This window comes from Eubalaena glacialis, chromosome 2 (genome assembly GCF_028564815.1).
Source record: "Eubalaena glacialis isolate mEubGla1 chromosome 2, mEubGla1.1.hap2.+ XY, whole genome shotgun sequence".
In the NCBI taxonomy this organism is placed as follows: Eukaryota; Metazoa; Chordata; class Mammalia; order Artiodactyla; family Balaenidae; genus Eubalaena; species Eubalaena glacialis.
Window position 1 is genome coordinate 101,754,496 of NC_083717.1, and position 18,178 is coordinate 101,772,673.

General features: G+C 36.7%; 1 protein-coding gene across 1 annotated transcript in view; it reads left to right on the forward strand.

Moving 5' to 3' along the window:
* The window catches only part of SECISBP2L (SECIS binding protein 2 like), a 61,581-nt gene extending 44,509 nt beyond the window's left edge, over window positions 1–17,072 (forward strand). Inside the window, exons 17-18 of the mRNA XM_061180328.1 lie at window positions 6,132–6,351; window positions 12,872–17,072. Of these exons, the coding sequence (XP_061036311.1) occupies window positions 6,132–6,351; window positions 12,872–13,554 (903 nt within the window). The 3' untranslated portion in view covers window positions 13,555–17,072. The remainder of the gene's footprint in view (window positions 1–6,131; window positions 6,352–12,871) is intronic.
* The last annotated feature ends 1,106 nt before the right edge of the window (window positions 17,073–18,178 follow it).

An 18,178-nucleotide genomic window follows, 5' to 3' on the forward strand; every position in this document is an offset into this window, starting at 1 on the left:
ATCATTTGACTTTATTGTGGTTTTTACATTGAAATGTTTTCAGTTATACTTGTTTTAAATTGTATGTATACAATCTGTGCATACAATAAGACTGTTTTTTATGAAGTTGATTCTAAAGTATTTTGTGACACAACTGATGGACCGTTTTCCCTCTTCTCAGCCATACTATTTGTGTATATTTAAGTGTCTATCTTTCCTGTGCAGTCACCATATTTGAATACCCCCATCCCCCTATCCATTCAGTTTCTCTCCCACTACCCATTAAATTATCTGTCTACACACCTACTCTCTACGATCATGTAATTAATATTTGTCCTGCCATTAACAGCCCATGCTTTTCTCAGTTATAGATATCACACTGCTTTGTCATAGTTAATGTGTTTCTTCATATAAGTGTGAATTCCTCAAGGGTAGGACCCTTGTCTTTTTTTTTTTTTTTTGAAATCTTTATTGGAATAGGATTAATTTACAATGGTGTGTTAGTTTCTGTTTTATAACAAAGGGAATCAGTTTTTATCTCCTCCCTCTTGCATCTCCCTCCCACCCTCCCTATCCCACCCCTCCAGGTGGTCACAAAGCACTGAGCTGATCTCCCTGTGCTATGCGGCTGCTTCCCACTAGCTATCTATTTTACATTTGGTAGAATATATAAGTACATGCCACTCTCTAACTTCATCCCAGCTTACCCTTCCCCCTCCCCATGTCCTCAGGTCCATTCTCTACGTCTGCATCTTTATTCCTGTCCTGCCCCTAGGTTCTTCATAAAATTTTTTGTTTTTTAGATTCCATATATATGTGTTAGCATACTGTATTTATATTTCTCTTTCTGACTTACTTCACTCTCTATGACAGACTCTAGGTCCATCCACCTCACTACAAATAACTCAATTTTGTTTCTTTTTATGGCTGAGTAATATTCCATTGTATATATGTGCCACATCTTCTTTATCCATTCATCTATTGATGGACGCCTAGGTTGCTTCCATGTCCTGGCTATTGTAAATAGAGCTGCAGTGAACATTGTGGTACATGACTCTTTTTGAATTATGGTTTTCTCAGGGTATATGCCCAGTAGTGGGATTGCTGGGTCATATGGTAGTTCTATTTTTAGTTTTTTAAGGAACCTCCATACTGTCTCCATAGTGGCTCTGTCAATTTACATTCCCACCAACAGTGCAGGAGGGTTCCCTTTTCTCCACACCCTCTCCAGCATTTATTGTTGGTAGATTTTTTGATGATGGCCATTCTGACTGGTGTGAGGTGATACCTCATTGTAGTTTTGATTTGCATTTCTCTAATGATTAGTGATGTTGAGCATCCTTTCGTGTGTTTGTTGGCAATCTGTATATCTTTTTTGGAGAAATGTCTATTTAGGTCTTCTGCCCATTTTTGGATTGGGTTGTTTTTTTGATATTAAGCTGCATGAGCTGCTTGTAAATTTTGGAGATTAATCCTTTGTCAGTTGCTTCATTTGCAAATATTATCTCCCATTCTGAGGGTTGTGTTTTCATCTTGTTTATGGTTTCCTTTGCTGTGCAAAAGCTTTTAAGTTTCAGTAGGTCCTATTTGTTTATTTTTGCTTTTACTTCCATTACTGTAGACGGTGGGTCAAAAAGGATCTTGCTGTGATTTATATCATAGAGTCTTCTGCCTATGTTTTCGTCTAAGAGTTTTATAGTGTCTGGCCTTAAATTTAGGTCTTTTATCCATTTTGAGTTTATTTTTGTGTATGGTGTTAGGGAGTGTTCTAATTTCATACTTTTACATGTAGCTAGCTGTCCAGTTTTCCCAGCACCACTTATTGAAGAGGCTGTCTTCTCTCCATTGTATATTCTTGCCTCCTTTATCAAAGATAAGGTGACCATATGTGCATGGGTTTATCTGTGGGCTTTCTATGCTGTTCCACTGATCTATATTTCTGTTTTTGTGCCAGTACCATACTGTCTTGATTACTGTAGCTTTGTAGTATAGTCTGACGTCCGGGAGCCTGATTCCTGCAGCTCCGTTTTTCTTTCTCAAGATTGCTTTGGCTATTCGGGGTCTCTTGTGTTTCCATACAAATTGTGAAATTTTTTGTTCTAGTTCTGTGAAAAATGCCATTGGTAGTTTGATAGGGATTGCATTGAATCTGTAGATTGCTTTGGGTAGTATAGTCATTTTCACAATGTTGACTCTTCCAATCCAAGAACATGGTGTATCTCTCCATCTGTTTATATCATCTTTAATTTCTTTCATCAGTATCTTATAGTTTTCTGCATACAGGTCTTTTGTCTCCTTAGGTAGGTTTATTCCTAGGTGTTTTATTCTTTTTGTTGCACTGGTAAATGGGAGTGTTTCCTTAATTTCTCTTTCAGATTTTTCATCATTAGTGTATATGAATGCAAGAGATTTCTGTGCATTAATTTTGTATCCTGCTACTTTACCAAATTCATTGATTAGCTCTAGTAGTTTTCTGATAGCATCTTAAGGATTCTCTATGTATAGTATCATGTCATCTGCGAACAGTGACAGTTTTACTTCTTCTTTTCCAATTTGGATACCTTTTATTTCTTTTTCTTCTCTGATTGTTGTGGCTAAAACTTCCAAAACTATGTTGAATAATAGTGGTGAGAGTGGACAACCTTGTCTTGTTCCTGATCTTAGTGGAAATGGTTTCAGTTTTTTACCATTGAGAGTGATGTTGGCTGTGGGTTTGTCATATGTGGCCTTTATTATGTTGAGGTAAGTTCCCTTTATGCTTACTTTCTGGAGGGTTTTTATCACAAATGGGTGTTGATTTTTGTCGAAAGCTTTTTCTGCATCTATTGAGATGATCATATGGTTTTTCTCCTTCGATTTGTTAATATCGTTTATCACATTGATTGATTTGCATATATTGAAGAATCCTTGCATTCCTGGGATAAACCCCACATGATCGTGGTGTATGATCCTTTTAATGTGCTGTTGGATTCTGTTTGCTAGTGTTTTGTTGAGGATTTTTGCACCTGTGTTCATCAGTGATATTGGCCTGTAGTTTTCTTACTTTGTGACATCTTTGTCTGGTTTTGGTATCAGGTTGGTGGTGGCCTCGTATAATGAGTTTGGGAGTGTTCCTCCCTCTGCTATACTTTGGAAGAGTTTGAGAAGGATAGGTGTTAGCTTTTCTGTAAATGTTTGATAGAATTCACCTGTGAAGCCATCTGGTCCTGATCTTTTGTTTGTTGGAAGATTTTTAATCACAGTTTCAATTTCAGTGCTTGTGATTGGTCTGTATATATTTTCTATTTCTTCCTGGTCAGTCTCAGAAGGTTGTGCTTTTCTAAGAATTTGTCCATTTCTTCCAGATTGTCCATTTTATTGGCATATAGTTGCTTGTAGTAATCTCTCAAGATCCTTTGTGTTTCTGCAGTCTCAGTTGTTACTTCTCTTTTTTCATTTCTAATTCTATTGATTTGAGTCTTCTCCCTTTTTTTCTTGATGAGTGTGGCTAATGGTTTATCAATTTTGTTTATCTTCTCAAAGAACCAGCTTTTAGTTTTATTGATCTTTGCTATTGTTTCCTTCTTCTTTTTTTCATTTATTTCTGATCTGATCTTTATGATTTCTTTCCTTTTGCTATCTTTGGGATTTTTTTTGTTCTTCTTTCTCTAATTGCTTTAGGTGTAAGGTTAGGTCGTTTACTTGAGATGTTTCTTGAGGTAGAATTGTATTTCTATAAACTTCCCTCTTAGAACTGCTTTTGCTGCATCCCATAGGTTTTAGGTTGTCCTGTTTTCATTGTCATTTGTTTCTAAGTATTTTTTGATTTCCTCTTTGATTTCCCTTGTCTTTATATCCCTGAAAACCTTTTACATTACTCGAGGATGAGCAGGTAATAAATGTTTGTTTAATTAATTGTATGGTAGATGTATATCTGCCTGTTAATGTTAAACTACATGTGAGAATTTGGGTGGTAAGTAGCTCTGTGGTAAAGACACATAATAACAGTGTACTCTTTTGTTCACTATTAGAGTTTATGGAATAGGAATGGGATCAGGGTCAGGAAAAGGGGACATGTTTGTTTTTAATTGTATTGACTTCTTACTGAACTGTGTTTATTAGGTTATGTGTATGATATTATATTATAAAATGTTTGGCAGTTTTGTTTGTACATTGCTTTTCTTGCCTTCTCCATTTTGAGGTAGTAAGTTATTGTTTAAACCAAAACACATTCATAAAACGGAGGTAAAGGAAGTACTGATATATTGTCAAGTGTGTCTACTCATAGTAACGTGGTAGTGCACCTACCCTATATTTACCATGTAATAATGCTAACCTTTGAATTAAGCTTTCTGTCCTTACCCTGATATTCAAGGCTTTTATTCCCTAATAGCTTCTCTCTTCAATTTTATTTTCTCTTCTTCTTGCGTATTGTTTTATTCCCAACAGTTTCTGTGTTTTATTTATATTGTAAAACCAATGTTAATCTCAAAATTGCATATCCATAAGCCTATTTTCTTTTTGTTGGCTTCACTTAATTGCGTGGTTTATTAAACATTGCAAACAAATATTTATGAAGTCTCTTACATGTAACTCATGGGGGCTTTTTTTTAACAGAATCCATCCTCCTTTTTAAAAATAAGTAAATCCTGAATATATTTTTGATACTACTAGCACCCACCCCTTTTCAAAAATCAGTACAGTTAGCAGCAGTGTTTATTGTACTTGTACTTTAAACAGTTTAAACTGCAGCTGGGTAAAGCACACTACTTATGTTTTTCCTGCTTAAGTTTAGTTTTTAGAGATACATTATTCCATAGTAATATGACATGTTTGCCATGCATTCATGTTTTTATGGTTTATATTTAAATGACAGTGCCTTGTTAAGAAAAAAAAAAATGTGCTATACTTTTTCTCCATTGTCTGAAAACATAATTTTATATATATAATTAAACATATTCTTACAGGTGGCCAGGTCATATTTACCATCTGAAATTTTTTACTTAATGTGTGGGTATGTTGCATTCTGATACTAAATCAAGACATTAAACAGGAGTAGAATGTTGTTGAATTGCGTTGAATTGTGGTGTAAGAATCACTAAAAGTCATTCTTTGGTTGTCTTTCTGGTGACTGTGAAAACTTCAGTTTTCTTTACACATCGTTAGACGTCATAGTTATTGAAGCACAGCTTTAATGCCTAACGAATTTTGCCATTTATTAACACAAATGTGCTCTGTCATTTACAGTTTCACTGGGATTATTAATTCCATTCATGTTCATTCTGTTTTGCTGATGGAAGAACTTCTGGTTAACTCCACATTCTATTTCCAGGTTCTTTATTCTATTTTTATAATTAGCCTTTCATCATTTTCAAGGCCGCAGCTAGCCATACCATCACTTACTTCTTTTTGGTCTTCTTGTAAAGAGTTCTTTTAACAAGCAAACATGATAGGGAACTTTTCATTCCTGTGGAGACTGCCATCTGCTTCTGCATCCTTTGATATCACCCTGCATACACTCATTCCCTTATATTCGAACCCATATAAGATTCTTCACTGCTCCCCAAACAAGCCTTGAACTTTATTAAGTCTGTACCTTGGTTTATGGTTTTGCGTGCTTGGCTAAGAATGTACTATCTCCACTCCTCAAAACTATACCAGATTTTCAAGGCCTACATCGGGTGTCATATTCCTTTATGAATTCTTCACTGATGCCCAGCAGTTAGATGTTTCCTCCCAAAGCTAAACCACTTTGTACATCTCAAGGCATTTAAGGTATTGTCCCCTGAATCATCATTGTCTCCTTTCCTCTCCTTTCAGCCATATGGAAGGTTCCTTGAGAGCAGAGGGATGGTTCCAGTAGTCTTTGTACCCACTATAGTGCCACATGCTAAAGGGTGCAGTTGTTGAATTGATAAACTGTGTAAGAAGTTTAATATAGCATATTTAGTGGCTAGTACTGAATCAAGAAGTTGCCTCAGACTTGTGAGAATTAAATAAACAATATATGTAAGTTACAGAGTATTTTATAAGGTTCTGTGGTTTGCATACCATTTGGATTTTGTGCTGATAGAAAGTGTATCCAATCCTGAAACAGTAGAGGTATTTATTGCTAATGATAGTGATAAAGAGTATAACAAAAAATGGACTGCGCAAAATCTCTTTCTCTTTAGAGCCTGTTTAATAAGTTAGTAGAACTCACTGAAGAAGCCAGGAAAGCATATAAAGATATGGTTGCAGCAATGGAACAGGAGCAAGCCGAGGAAGCCTTGAAGAACGTGAAAAAGGTGCCACACCACATGGGGCATTCTCGGAATCCCTCTGCAGCAAGCGCCATTTCTTTCTGCAGTGTTATTTCTGAACCCATCTCTGAAGTAAATGAAAAGGAGTATGGTAAGTTATTACATACCATTTTAAATGACTGAAAGTTTGAAATAATTTAGTGATGAATGTCATTTTAAAAATGACTTTCCATGCTACCTTTTGTTTTTATCTTCTTGATTATTCAAGTTTTGCTCACATTTTTGGTTTAAAAATTGCATTAAACATGTCCATTGAAAGTTAGGAGAATATTTGGGGCTGAGAGTTTCTGTGAGACCCTGAAATTAGTCACATTTCCAAAATCTTAAAAAGAAAAATAAAAAAATCCCAAAGGGATTTAAAAAGCCAAATGTACCATTCTTCTGACCTATCACTAAGTAAATAAATAAATTCTAGGAAGTTTTATTCTAATACTTTATACTTGATTATTAAAATTTTGTATTTACTATGTAAACAAAAGACCTGAATATTCAATCTAAACTTATCAAACCTAGACTTGTGACATTTGTCTTGAGTTAAATCTGATGGTAGTGAAAAAGAATTATAGACTAAAAACAGTATTTATGTATAAGGTTTAAAGTAACAATAGTTACTGTTCTCTGCATTTTAGTAGTTTCCTTGCAATGTTTCTATAATACTTTGAACACTAGTACTAGAATACTAGATCACTTTCTTGATCTAGTTTCTGATTCATTTCCCCTATTCTTTTTCAAAAATAGTGCAGCCACCTCTTTCACCTTGGCTTCTTGTTTTTCGTTTCTCTTTTTAGTCTTATCTGAAAGTTTATCAAATAGCTTGTTGCCACCTAAAATGTAACGTGAAAAACTGAGTCATCGTTTTCTTCCTTTCTTCCCACACTTCTCTTTCCTGCTGTCCTTGTCTGTGATTGTAGTTAAATGTTTGGAATGCTTTTGACAAAGCTGTAGACCAGAGGCAACTAACAAGTTATTGTGCACCTTTCAGAAACTGTTGGTCAGGGAAAGGTGATTCTGGCTTAGAGGCAGAGATGTTTCTTTGGCTAAAGTGATACTAGTTGAAAGTAAAGAAGATAAAGGGCCAACTTTGTAAATGAAATCAGTTCTCTATATAGTGATATGCCAGATCTCAAAGGTAAACTGCAAGATAAATTCCTAAAGCTGTGGGTTTGGGGAAATGACTGTGATCTTCATTTGGGCACATAAAAAGAAAAGTTATAAAAAGAACCTCTCAAAGACTTAGAAGATGTTTTCAAAAAAGCACCAGATTTAAAGTGTTCAAAGATTGAAGCCTTGGCTTTTCCACACTCTGCCTAGGGTATTTAGGCATAATTGATTAATTTCTGAGTCTCAGATTTGTCTTCAGTAAAGTGAGGAGGGTTTGTCTAGATCATGTATAAGGTTTCATTCACAGCTAAAGTTTTGTGAGCTAATGGCTGAATTCTAAGAAGGGATTTAGACAGAACCTTAAAGATTCTGGCCTATGATCTGATTTATGAGGATGCCAACAAAATAAGTGGAAATAATCATAAATAATTTGCTTTGAGAGTAAAACACAAAGTTACTCTGTCGGTATCAGGTGTATTCGGCAACAGACATAAAACCCGCTAATGTGGCCTGAGAAATTAGGATATTTAATTATTTCACCATGTTGTCAATGTCCCTAGTTCTTTCCTTTTTTCTATTCTTCCATTTTCAGTCTGTGGCTTCTTATTCTTGTGCTTATCATCTCATGTTCATAAATGGCTGCAGTGGCCCTGGGCATCACAACAGTACAGGCAGGAGGTTCAAGCAGTGTGCTCTTTTCATCAGTGAAAGAAACAATTTTCCGAAGACTTTGCCTTTTGTTTCATTTGGCCAGAGCCGACCATGTGACTGCTTTTAGCTGCAGCGGAGATGTGGGCAAGAGAATATTTGGCAGAGGGGAATGGGATAGTCATGATAGTCTAAGAACTATTTTAATTCCTCCCATGGGACTGTGTTCAAGTCCATCTCAAGTTTGGGGGTTCTGTTAGCCAGGAAGAAAACAGGGAATGACTGTTGGGTAGACAACAAATAGTGTCTCCCATGCCATTCTGGTGCAAGATTTCTAAAATGTTTTCTTGTGATTTCCACAGTTTAAAGAGAAAACAAAGCTGGGAAAGGGATGCTAAACATTGGTAGAATAGAAAGGTTCCTATGATAGTTCAGTCTTACTGTTCTTTGTGTACACCGTAATTGTTTTCTTTGCTTATGTTTTCCTTCCCTCGGAGCTGAGTCTCAATTTTGTCATACTTACGTGAAACAAATAGTTTCAAACATAAATCCCAACTAAGCAGTACGTTCTTTGAGATAGAAACCTGACACCTAACGGGCACTTGACATATAATAATAATAGCTCACTTACTGAATTCTTACTAGGCACTTCTAGGCACTTTTATTAAGACATTTAATCCTCTGAGCAGTCCTAGGAGATAAGAAGTATTGTACTGCATTTTACAGATGAGAGAACTAAAATGAAGTGAGGTAAATAACTTGCCAGTGTCACACAGCTGCTAAGTTTGACTCTAGAATTCTTAGCCAGTGTGATGTGAATTCCTTGTGTGTTGAATGAATTTCCAGTAGGACCATACGGTAGGTTTTCAGTAACCACTTGTGAGGGGAGGACTACCTCTATCTGTCTTGAGTTTCCGGCTCGTTCCCTGCCACCACACCTTCTTCTGTAGGGTCTTGAACTCATCTCTGTGTTCCTCTACTATATACAGCTATCTAAAGATGGACAGCTTCCTTCTGTGTACTGACTGAAGGGAGAAATACACACACCTCATCCTCTGACAAACCAACTAGTGTTGTGAAAGTTGAAAAGGTAGTTTCACAAAGAACCAACTAACAAAACAGGAAAGCATAGAGGGGTTAATAAGCAAAGAACAGCTTTATTGACTAAATTCTGCTAAAGGAAACAATTCAGAATCAGGGTAGGTTTGGATCAGTAACATTTCCAGGTTTGTTGAGATCTTTGACCCTGCCTTTACATTGCTTCCTAATCCCTTCTTCAGAAGTGGGCTTCTCGATGTGCTATTCTGGCTTTAGACTCCTGCATTCAGCCCAACCCCCTCCCATCCCCTGCCCGCTCCTCCAACCAAAGACGGCATTTTCATACTCGCTTTGTTTCTCCCCATCACAGTTATGTGTGTGCTCATTAGTTGTTGATCAAGCTTCACCTATTACTTTAAGGTGGGAACCTGGACCCTCCCCGTGGATTTGTGACCTCAGTGGCTCTTTGATCGTTGTGACAGGTCTCTTGATGGCTAATCACAGAGTCCCTTGTCTTTGCTTCCAAGGTCATATCTCCCTTTCCTTTCCAAAGGACCTGTCTGGCTTTCAGCTCACCTACCTAGTAGCTGAATGCCCAAGACAGAGCCTGGAGAGAGATCATCCCTGCTCAGTCTTCTGACCACCTTTCTTTTTCCTGTTCCTTTGACTCACCGTCAAGGGAGAGGTGGGACTTTTTCTAAGACCCCACATGAATTCTTACAGTACTTTTGAAAGAGGAAAATAACTGTCGGAAGGAAATATGTGTACCTAAATTTTGTAAATTGTATGGCTTTTGAAAGTTATTTTCTGCATAATTAAATATATGGGTGAAAATTTTCATTTACTGTAAAGGCTTATTTTCCCAGCACATACTGTATGCCAGCCACAGGAACACAGAGATGAGGGGGAATGAGGAGGGAGGAGGGAGTAGAACAGAAAACAAAAAACAAATGCTTTTGAACCAAATATGCAGAAAGTGCTGTGGGAGTTCAGGTTAGTGATGGTCTTAGGAAAGTCAGGAAAGGCTTCACAAAGGAACTGACGTTTAAAGGTGGTTGTCAAGAATGAGTAGGAGTGTGAAGGGTAAAGGAGGAAAACACATCTCATACAGAAAGAACAGCTTATGCAAAGCAAAGAATTGTAAACAGAAAGGGTATGACTTCTGTGAGCAGTGAGAATTCAAAGTGACCTTGAGCATGGAATGCATGGCTGGGAGTTAAAATGAATGGGACCAGAAGGATAGATTATGAAGGGCTTGGTTACTAAACTAAGGAGTTTGGATTACTAGGGTAATAAAAAGCCAGTTAGACAGTGATGTGATCAATTCACAAAACCAATTAGAAAGATATAGTAGATGTACAGCAAGGTAAAGGAGGCTTGAGCTAAGGCAGTAGTGACCAAATTTAATAGTTTTGGGGCTCGAAGTGACATGGTATAGTTATGAGTTCAATGGAATGAAGGGACATAGTAAGGGAGAAAGATAGGATCAAGGATTACTATAAGGTTTCTTCTGCTTTGAGACTGAAAAGGATGTTATTAACAGAGAATGAGAATAAAGTAGGAGGACTAGATTTTTTGTCATGAGGTAGGAATGCAAGTGGAAAGACCTGTTCTACATTTGAAGTAGCTGCAGGAAAGGAAGGTTTTTTCCCCAAACCATGCGCCCTGACTCCAGGTGGCCAAAATATGGTCTGTAGCAATATATAATTGATAGGGGGCAATCAAGTTAACTATATTTGTATGAATAGGCTTGCTTTATCACTACAGCTTGATCATTATGCCTGTAAAATGCAAATAGCAGCTACAATGCAAATAGAAGGGGATTTTTATTTTTTAAGAAAAGGCAAAAATAAGTGGGACTACACCAAATCAAACAGCTTCGGTACAGCAAAGGAAACCATCAACAAAATGAAAAGGCAACCTACTGAATGGGAGAAAATATATTTGCAAATCATGTATCTGATGAGGGATTAATAACCAAAATATATAAATAACTCATACAACTCAATAGCAAAAAAAAAAAATCCGATTTAAAATTGGGCAGAGGATCAGAATAGACACTTTTCCAAAGAAAGACACACAGATGACCAACAGGTACATGAAAAGATGCTCAACATCACCAGTCATCAGAGAAATGCCAATCAAATCCACAGTGAAATATCAGCTCACAACCTGTTAGTTGGCTGTTATCAAAAAGACAAAAAATAACAGATGTTTGCAAGGATGTGGAGCAAAGGGAACCCGTGTGCACTACTCATGGGAATGTAAGTTGGTGCAGCCACTAAGGAAAACAATATGGAGGTTCCTCATAATATTAAGATGAGAACTACTGTATGATCGAGCAATTCCACTTCTGTGTATTTATCTGAAGAAAACAAAAACACTAGCTCAAAAAAGAGGTATTCACCCCCCATGTTTATTGCAGCATTATTTACAATAACCAAGATACGGAAACAACTTAATGTCCATTGATGGATAAATGGGTAAAGAAGATCAGTGGATAAAGAAGATGTGGTGTGTGTGTGTATATATATATATACACACACACACACCGTGGAATATTATTCAGCTATTAAAAAGAATGAAATCTTGCCATTTGTGATAATAAGGATGAGCCTCGAGGGCATTATGCTAAGTGAAATAAGTCAGACAAAGAAAGACAAACACCGTATCATCTCATTTATATGTGGAATCTTCAAAACAAAACATAAACAAAAAAAACCCAGAGAAAACTCCCGAAGCGCATAGATACAGAGAACAGATTGGTGGTTGCCAGAGGCGGGGGGGGCTGGGGGTGGGCGAAATGGGTGAAGGGGGTAAAAAGTTACCACCTTCCAGTTATAAAATAAATATGGCTTGGAGATCTAATGTACAGCATCGTGACAACAATTAATATTATTGTATCGTGTATTTGAAAGAGGGTAGATCTTAAAAAAAATTTGTAATTATTTATTGGGATGGATGTTAACTAGACTTCTTGTAGTGATCATTTCTCAGTATATGCAAATACTGAATCATTATGTTGTACACCTGAAACTGTAATAATATAATGTTTTATGTCAATTATACCTCAGTGATAAAAAAACTAAATGGAAAAAAAAATAAAACTTACAAAAAAATAGGTGGGAGAGTTGTTCTTCATCTGATTCCTAGTACATTTTTTTGCTCTAAACTGACTACCTGTTGTTAAAAATAATTTAGATGATCACCACTGTATTATATAATAACACTTTATTATTTTTTGGCTTCAAAGTCACTTGGTAAGCCAGGCAACATACATATGTTATAAAACACATTTTCACAAATATTAGCAGTGCATGCATGACATCTTTGCTTATAAATGGAAACACAAGTTCCATTACAGGCCAAAAGACAGCTCTGACTTGCTAAAGGAGCACAATATAAGCCTGTTAAATCAGAACTATTTCTTTCTCTCTTTTTTTTTCTGATGGACATCTTGGCTCTGCCATCTGTGACTTGTGGATCCTTGAGCCCAGGACACTTCAGGGCCAAAAAAAGTTAGGCAATTCATTGATTTTTATGAATACATGGATTTTATATATTAGAGCCAGTGAGGCTCCTGTTAGTATTAGATCTTTTGCATTCTGAAGCATTAATATACTTATTTTGGCCTCTTTGTTTCTTTATGTTAAATGTGCTGGGTTTTTTTGAGAAGCAAAAAATTTGAGAACTGTTTTCCATTTATAACATTCCAGTCAGTTGGTGAGCCAACAGATTTCTGTAGTTTGTTCTTCTCTCTTGTAAGAGTTGCATGATTCTGAAACAGTGTTCTGGTTTTTAAAAAATCTGTTTGATATTTGCAGAAACAAATTGGAGAAACATGGTGGAAACTTCGGATGCATTGGAAACATCAGAAAATGAGAGAGAAGTTTCTTGTAAGCACAGCACATCTGAAAAACCCAGTAAACTTCCATTTGACACAGCCCCTGTTGGTAAGCAGCCATCATCAGTGGCTGCAGGCAGTACTACCTCAGCTACAAACCCTGGAAAATCAACAGTGAGTGATAAAGAGGAAGTGAAGCCAGATGACCTGGAATGGGCCTCACAGCAGAGTACAGAGACCGGCTCTTTGGATGGCAGTGGCCGGGATCTTTTGAATTCCTCCATCACCAGCACCACCAGCACTCTTGTACCTGGCATGCTGGAAGAAGAGGATGATGAAGATGAGGAGGAGGAGGAAGATTATACTCATGAACCCATATCTGTAGAAGTGCAGCTCAATAGTAGAATTGAGTCTTGGGTCTCTGAGACTCAGAGAACGATGGAAACTCTTCAGCTTGGAAAAACCCTTAATGGTTCTGAGGAAGACAATGCAGAGCAAAGTGGGGAAGAGGAAGCAGAGGCTGCTGAGGTGCTAGAGCCAGGGATGGATAGCGAGGCCTGGACTACTGACCATCAAGCAAGTCAGGAACAGCAGAAGCCCAGCAACTGCAGCTCGCTGAACAAGGAGCACTCTGATTCTAATTATACGCCCCCAAATCTATAACTCAGGAAATGTCAGCTATCTATCTCCAACTATGTAAGGGTTGCAGCCATTATCTTTCATGCTTCATCTCAACATTTTGCACTGTCCAGTATTTAATATATGTATTTAATTCCTGACAAATATTTTTGTAGCTGTCTCTTACTTGTTTTGTTATGATCCATAGCTTAGCTTTTAATTAGCATCTAAGTGTCTTTCTAAGAACTGTACGGAAAATTCAGAATTGTTTCAGCTTATTTTGTTATGGAAAATAATGATTAAAAAAGAAGACCAGGTTTTAAAGAAAGTAAATTTAAAATGCCTATTTAGTCATTTTGAAAGTTAAAGGTTAAGGTTCTAAGGAAAGGAGCAGTTACCAATGTTTGCTTCAGGACTACACGTCCTATACTTTTAATTTGTCTGACCAAAAAGTTGTTTGGGCTTCTTTCAAAAAGAACTGGAGGTAGAGTTAGAAAACTAAAAAAATGGCTGAGGGTAACTAAGTTCACGAAGTGTTCTGTATTAAAAATGGATGCAACTTTTATTTAGTCCACAAATGCTTATTTCAGAAGTCACTGATCATGGTAATTGATTAAAGTTGGGACGGGCTAAGACAGAGCCTCCATTACTTAGGCTAGCAAAGGAGCCACCATGGTAGATTAGAGCTGGCCTTATCTGTGGAAAGTTAGATATGTTGTCTTTAATAGTGAGAAGTCACCCATGATAGGACATTCTGGGTTCTGTTTCACATTTGCTTCTTACTTACCTCAGGAATGCTCTTGTACATAGTTGTATTTGCATAAAATTAGGCAAATTTTGACAGGTGAATAATTGTAACCGGTTGTATGACTGCAGCACTTAATTGTAAACTATCCAGAAGCAGAGTCTTATACTGGTGTGTTCTCCTGCATGCTTCTGATTTGGGATTCTCTGGACTTAAAATATGGATCTGATTGGGTATTCATACTTGTCCTGAGTGAAAAACCGTTGCACCTTTTAAGAAAAATATTTTGTCCCTAACCTTGAGCACCTGCCAGCTAACACTGACCACAGTTACTGACGGGAGTCAGGGAAAGGAACTTTATGCGACTGTAACATGTACCCTGATAATCGAGGTTTGGAAGAGGAAGTTTTGAAGAAAAGAGAAAGTTCTAATTGTGCTGAAACTGTTAGATGATTTTAGAGTGTGGAGATAGGCACAGGTATTAATTCTTTATCACTGTTATTTATCTCTACCCTTCTCCTGGAATGTTTATACCTCCTTGGGCGAAGTTAAAGTTACTGAGCTATATGTTTTGCTAGTCAGTCACCACCTGGTAGTGACCTCTGCAAGTTTATAATGGTGGGAGAATTACAAATTACCTATTTTTCTGTCTTCCCTCCAACCACCCACCACCTCCAGTTAACCAACACACGTGTCTGCGTACACACACACACATGCATGCCAGCTTTACACTTCCAACTCCGATAAGCAGGCACAGAACTGAAGAGGGAAGGGTATTTTCCCTGCCCAGGTTTTATGGGGCAGAGCTTTGCCTCACAGAGGTGAGAGGGAAGAATTGGGCAGATTCTTTACTGAATGCATTGGGACTACTGTTCTAGTATTGATGTATTTATTGATCATCCCAACATTTAATTACTGGAGAGACCAGATTCTTGGTTGATGACTTAGTTATTTGTGAATTGTGAAAGCTTAGGAGCATTGCTGTGTAGGAAATGTCAGTCTATCAACTTTATTAGTGTGCTAAAAGGGGACGTTATTGTACTGTCCTGTCTAAACTGTTCTTCAGTAAAGACTTCTTAGGCACAAAGTATCCAGTACTTAAAGGTATGTAGCATGTAAGGAATGAAGCCTCTGAAATAGTAATCATGGATTTATATGTGGCAGATCCTACTGTCTCTGTACATTTGGAAGTGTTAGTTGGTTTAAAGAAATGATAGAGGTTTTGAACTACTGACAATCTTAAAAGTATATTGAAAAATTTTGCATACTTTTTAATGGTGTAAATTTCCTTTGCTTGATGTCAGTGATTCAAATAACTCTTGATCTTAAGGTAATGAGTGGCTTTCAAAGGTTTCTTATATTTTATATCTCTACTGAATCAGAATTGTCATTTTAGATTTTTGACATTTGTATCAAAAGGGAAGTTGAAGAAATCTTCAGAACACCAATAACTTTGAATTTTGCTGTAGACTTCAGAAGTGTTCAGTTATGTGTTTGATAAACGCTTTTGCATGTGCAGTATCTTCTGCCAGCAAACCCAAGGGACCATGGCCTTTTTTATATGAGACAGGTCACCTCTAGAGGACAACCCAAAATTTATTAAAGGAAATGCTACTGTGTAGAACATATGCTTAAGTAAGTATTGATAATGTCTTTATAATTCGTTTCCTTTTGATAAATTCTGGAATTTGTGTATATTATATGCAGGCAGAGGTGTGAAAATTAGGAAAGTGTTTTTTGGATCTGGGGTGAGTAGCTCTTTGGAGATCTAGAGAGATCTAATGCTAAGAATAAAGGTTCATCATCACAAGAAATAAAAACCATAGTGATTTTTTTCTTCATGTGTAGAGGTTTTACTGGCAATAATTAATATTAGATTTCTATTTCAATACATAAATATATGAATTGCACTCCCAAAACTAGATTTCTGCTTCAGTAGGTTAGTTTGCTGTGAAGATTACTTCTCAAGAGACAGTGTTCATATTAGCTTAACTTTTGGTTTAAATATGTTTGTAAATGTTGTAATATATTTCTTTTGACTAAACGTGGGAAAAAATGTGTTATACATTGAAAAGATTTTAAAGGCTCTGACTGGATGTCATTTTTGCAGAGATGGTATTTTATATGCTTCCAGTATTTGGAAAAGAATTAGTCAAAAGGAATTCACATAGTTCAAATATTGAGAAATTAATATCCAAATAATGTAATTGTCTGATTTCTTAATAAGCTGGGGGAGGTGGGTGGGGTGGGAATTACAGTGTGCAAATGAGTAGTGAGCTCCACATTCATTTTTCAACTCTTGAACACAAAACTGTTCAATCCTAACACATTGTTACTTTAATATATATATAAAGAAGTATTAGTGTTTGTAAAGCTGCTGTTTGCTTAAAAAAAAAAAAAACCTGTCATTTAAGTATTTTCTGTATGTTGTGTCAACAAAGTAGAACATTAACTTATCCATTTAAACACTTTATCTTTTTTTGATTTAAAAATTTTTTTGTGAAATAATTTATCTTCTTCCTCCCTTGTTCCTTCCAACCTTTACACACATCACAGAATCAGCCAAACTGTTTGCCTAATCTGAAATCTGAATTCTAATTAATGATAAAAATTTAAACTTTGTTGGCACATCACACCTTAAGAGGATTTGTATTATTTTGTAATTTAATTTCTAAATATACCACATGAATTTATAATTTACTGTCTTAATTGTAATGCTCTAATTAAAAACTAGCAAAGTTAGTGTGAATTATAACATGAAGGGATTTTCATCTTGATAGGTCTTTTGCTGTATGAAGGATGATTGCTATATCACATTATAGGGGTAATAACAGCTTTTTTGCACTATGTAAATACTAGTGGAAATTCTTCTGTAACTAATAAAATGATTATTGAAATGTAGTCTATCATTTCAGAATAGGTGCTTGAGGAATTCCTGACTTGCCCAACATGTAGGATAGAGAAGAAAGAGTCCAGCTTGTGGTATCCCTTAGTGCTCTCATGGGTTTGCCCAAAGAAGGTAAAATCTGCAGGAAGGAGTAACTAGTAAAAATCTCTATGGTTGGTGTGATCTGTGGCATGGGTCTAACCATCTCACCAGAGACCATCTTAGTGTTAGGAAAAGGCTCTTACCAATTCCTTCTCCTTTTTATGCTAGTTACTCTGTGCCAGACATTGTTCTAAGCCATTTCCCAATATTAACTCATTTAATCCTCAGCAGCCCTATGAGGAAATACTATTATAATTTCTCACTTTTTAGGTGATGAAATAATCATGGAAATGTTAAGTAACTTGCCCAAGCTTCCACAGCTGGTAAATTAGCAGAACTGGGATTCAAACTCAGTCCTGTGGTCAAGTCTGTGCTTTTATTCACTACGTCTTCTATGTTGTCAGCACAAAATGCTCAGTGTGTGCAAACTAAGCAGGGCTTCCCCTCATCTTCACATGTCTTCTGCAATGTGAGATCTGCTGGGACTGAACTGATTGCCTCAGAGACTGGATTTATTGAGCCTCACCTGATAACCCTTTGCCTGGAGTTGTCTCAGACCTTGTCACTGTATCACAATGAAGTGGAGGGAATCTGAAAACTCATCTGTTAGAAGATAATAGGTTCACTAGTTTTCATAACGAAAAATTAAGTTTTGGTGATCACAAAGAGAAAGGAGGGTTGCCTCTCAGTTGTTACCAGGATAGTTCCCTTTTTTGGACCAAAATGTGTACTACTGCTGACAGAGTTCCTTTCCTAACAGTGATCAGGTTTTCTTAGAAGTGACCAGAAGAGGGTGTGCATGGCACCTGAAAACAGTCAAAGGCTACCATGTAATATTAATAACTTTTTTTTTAAGTGAGAGAGGGAAGAGAAGTATCCTGAACTATGGGCCTGACCATAAAAGGTGCTTAGTTCTGAGTCTAAGCTCAGAACTC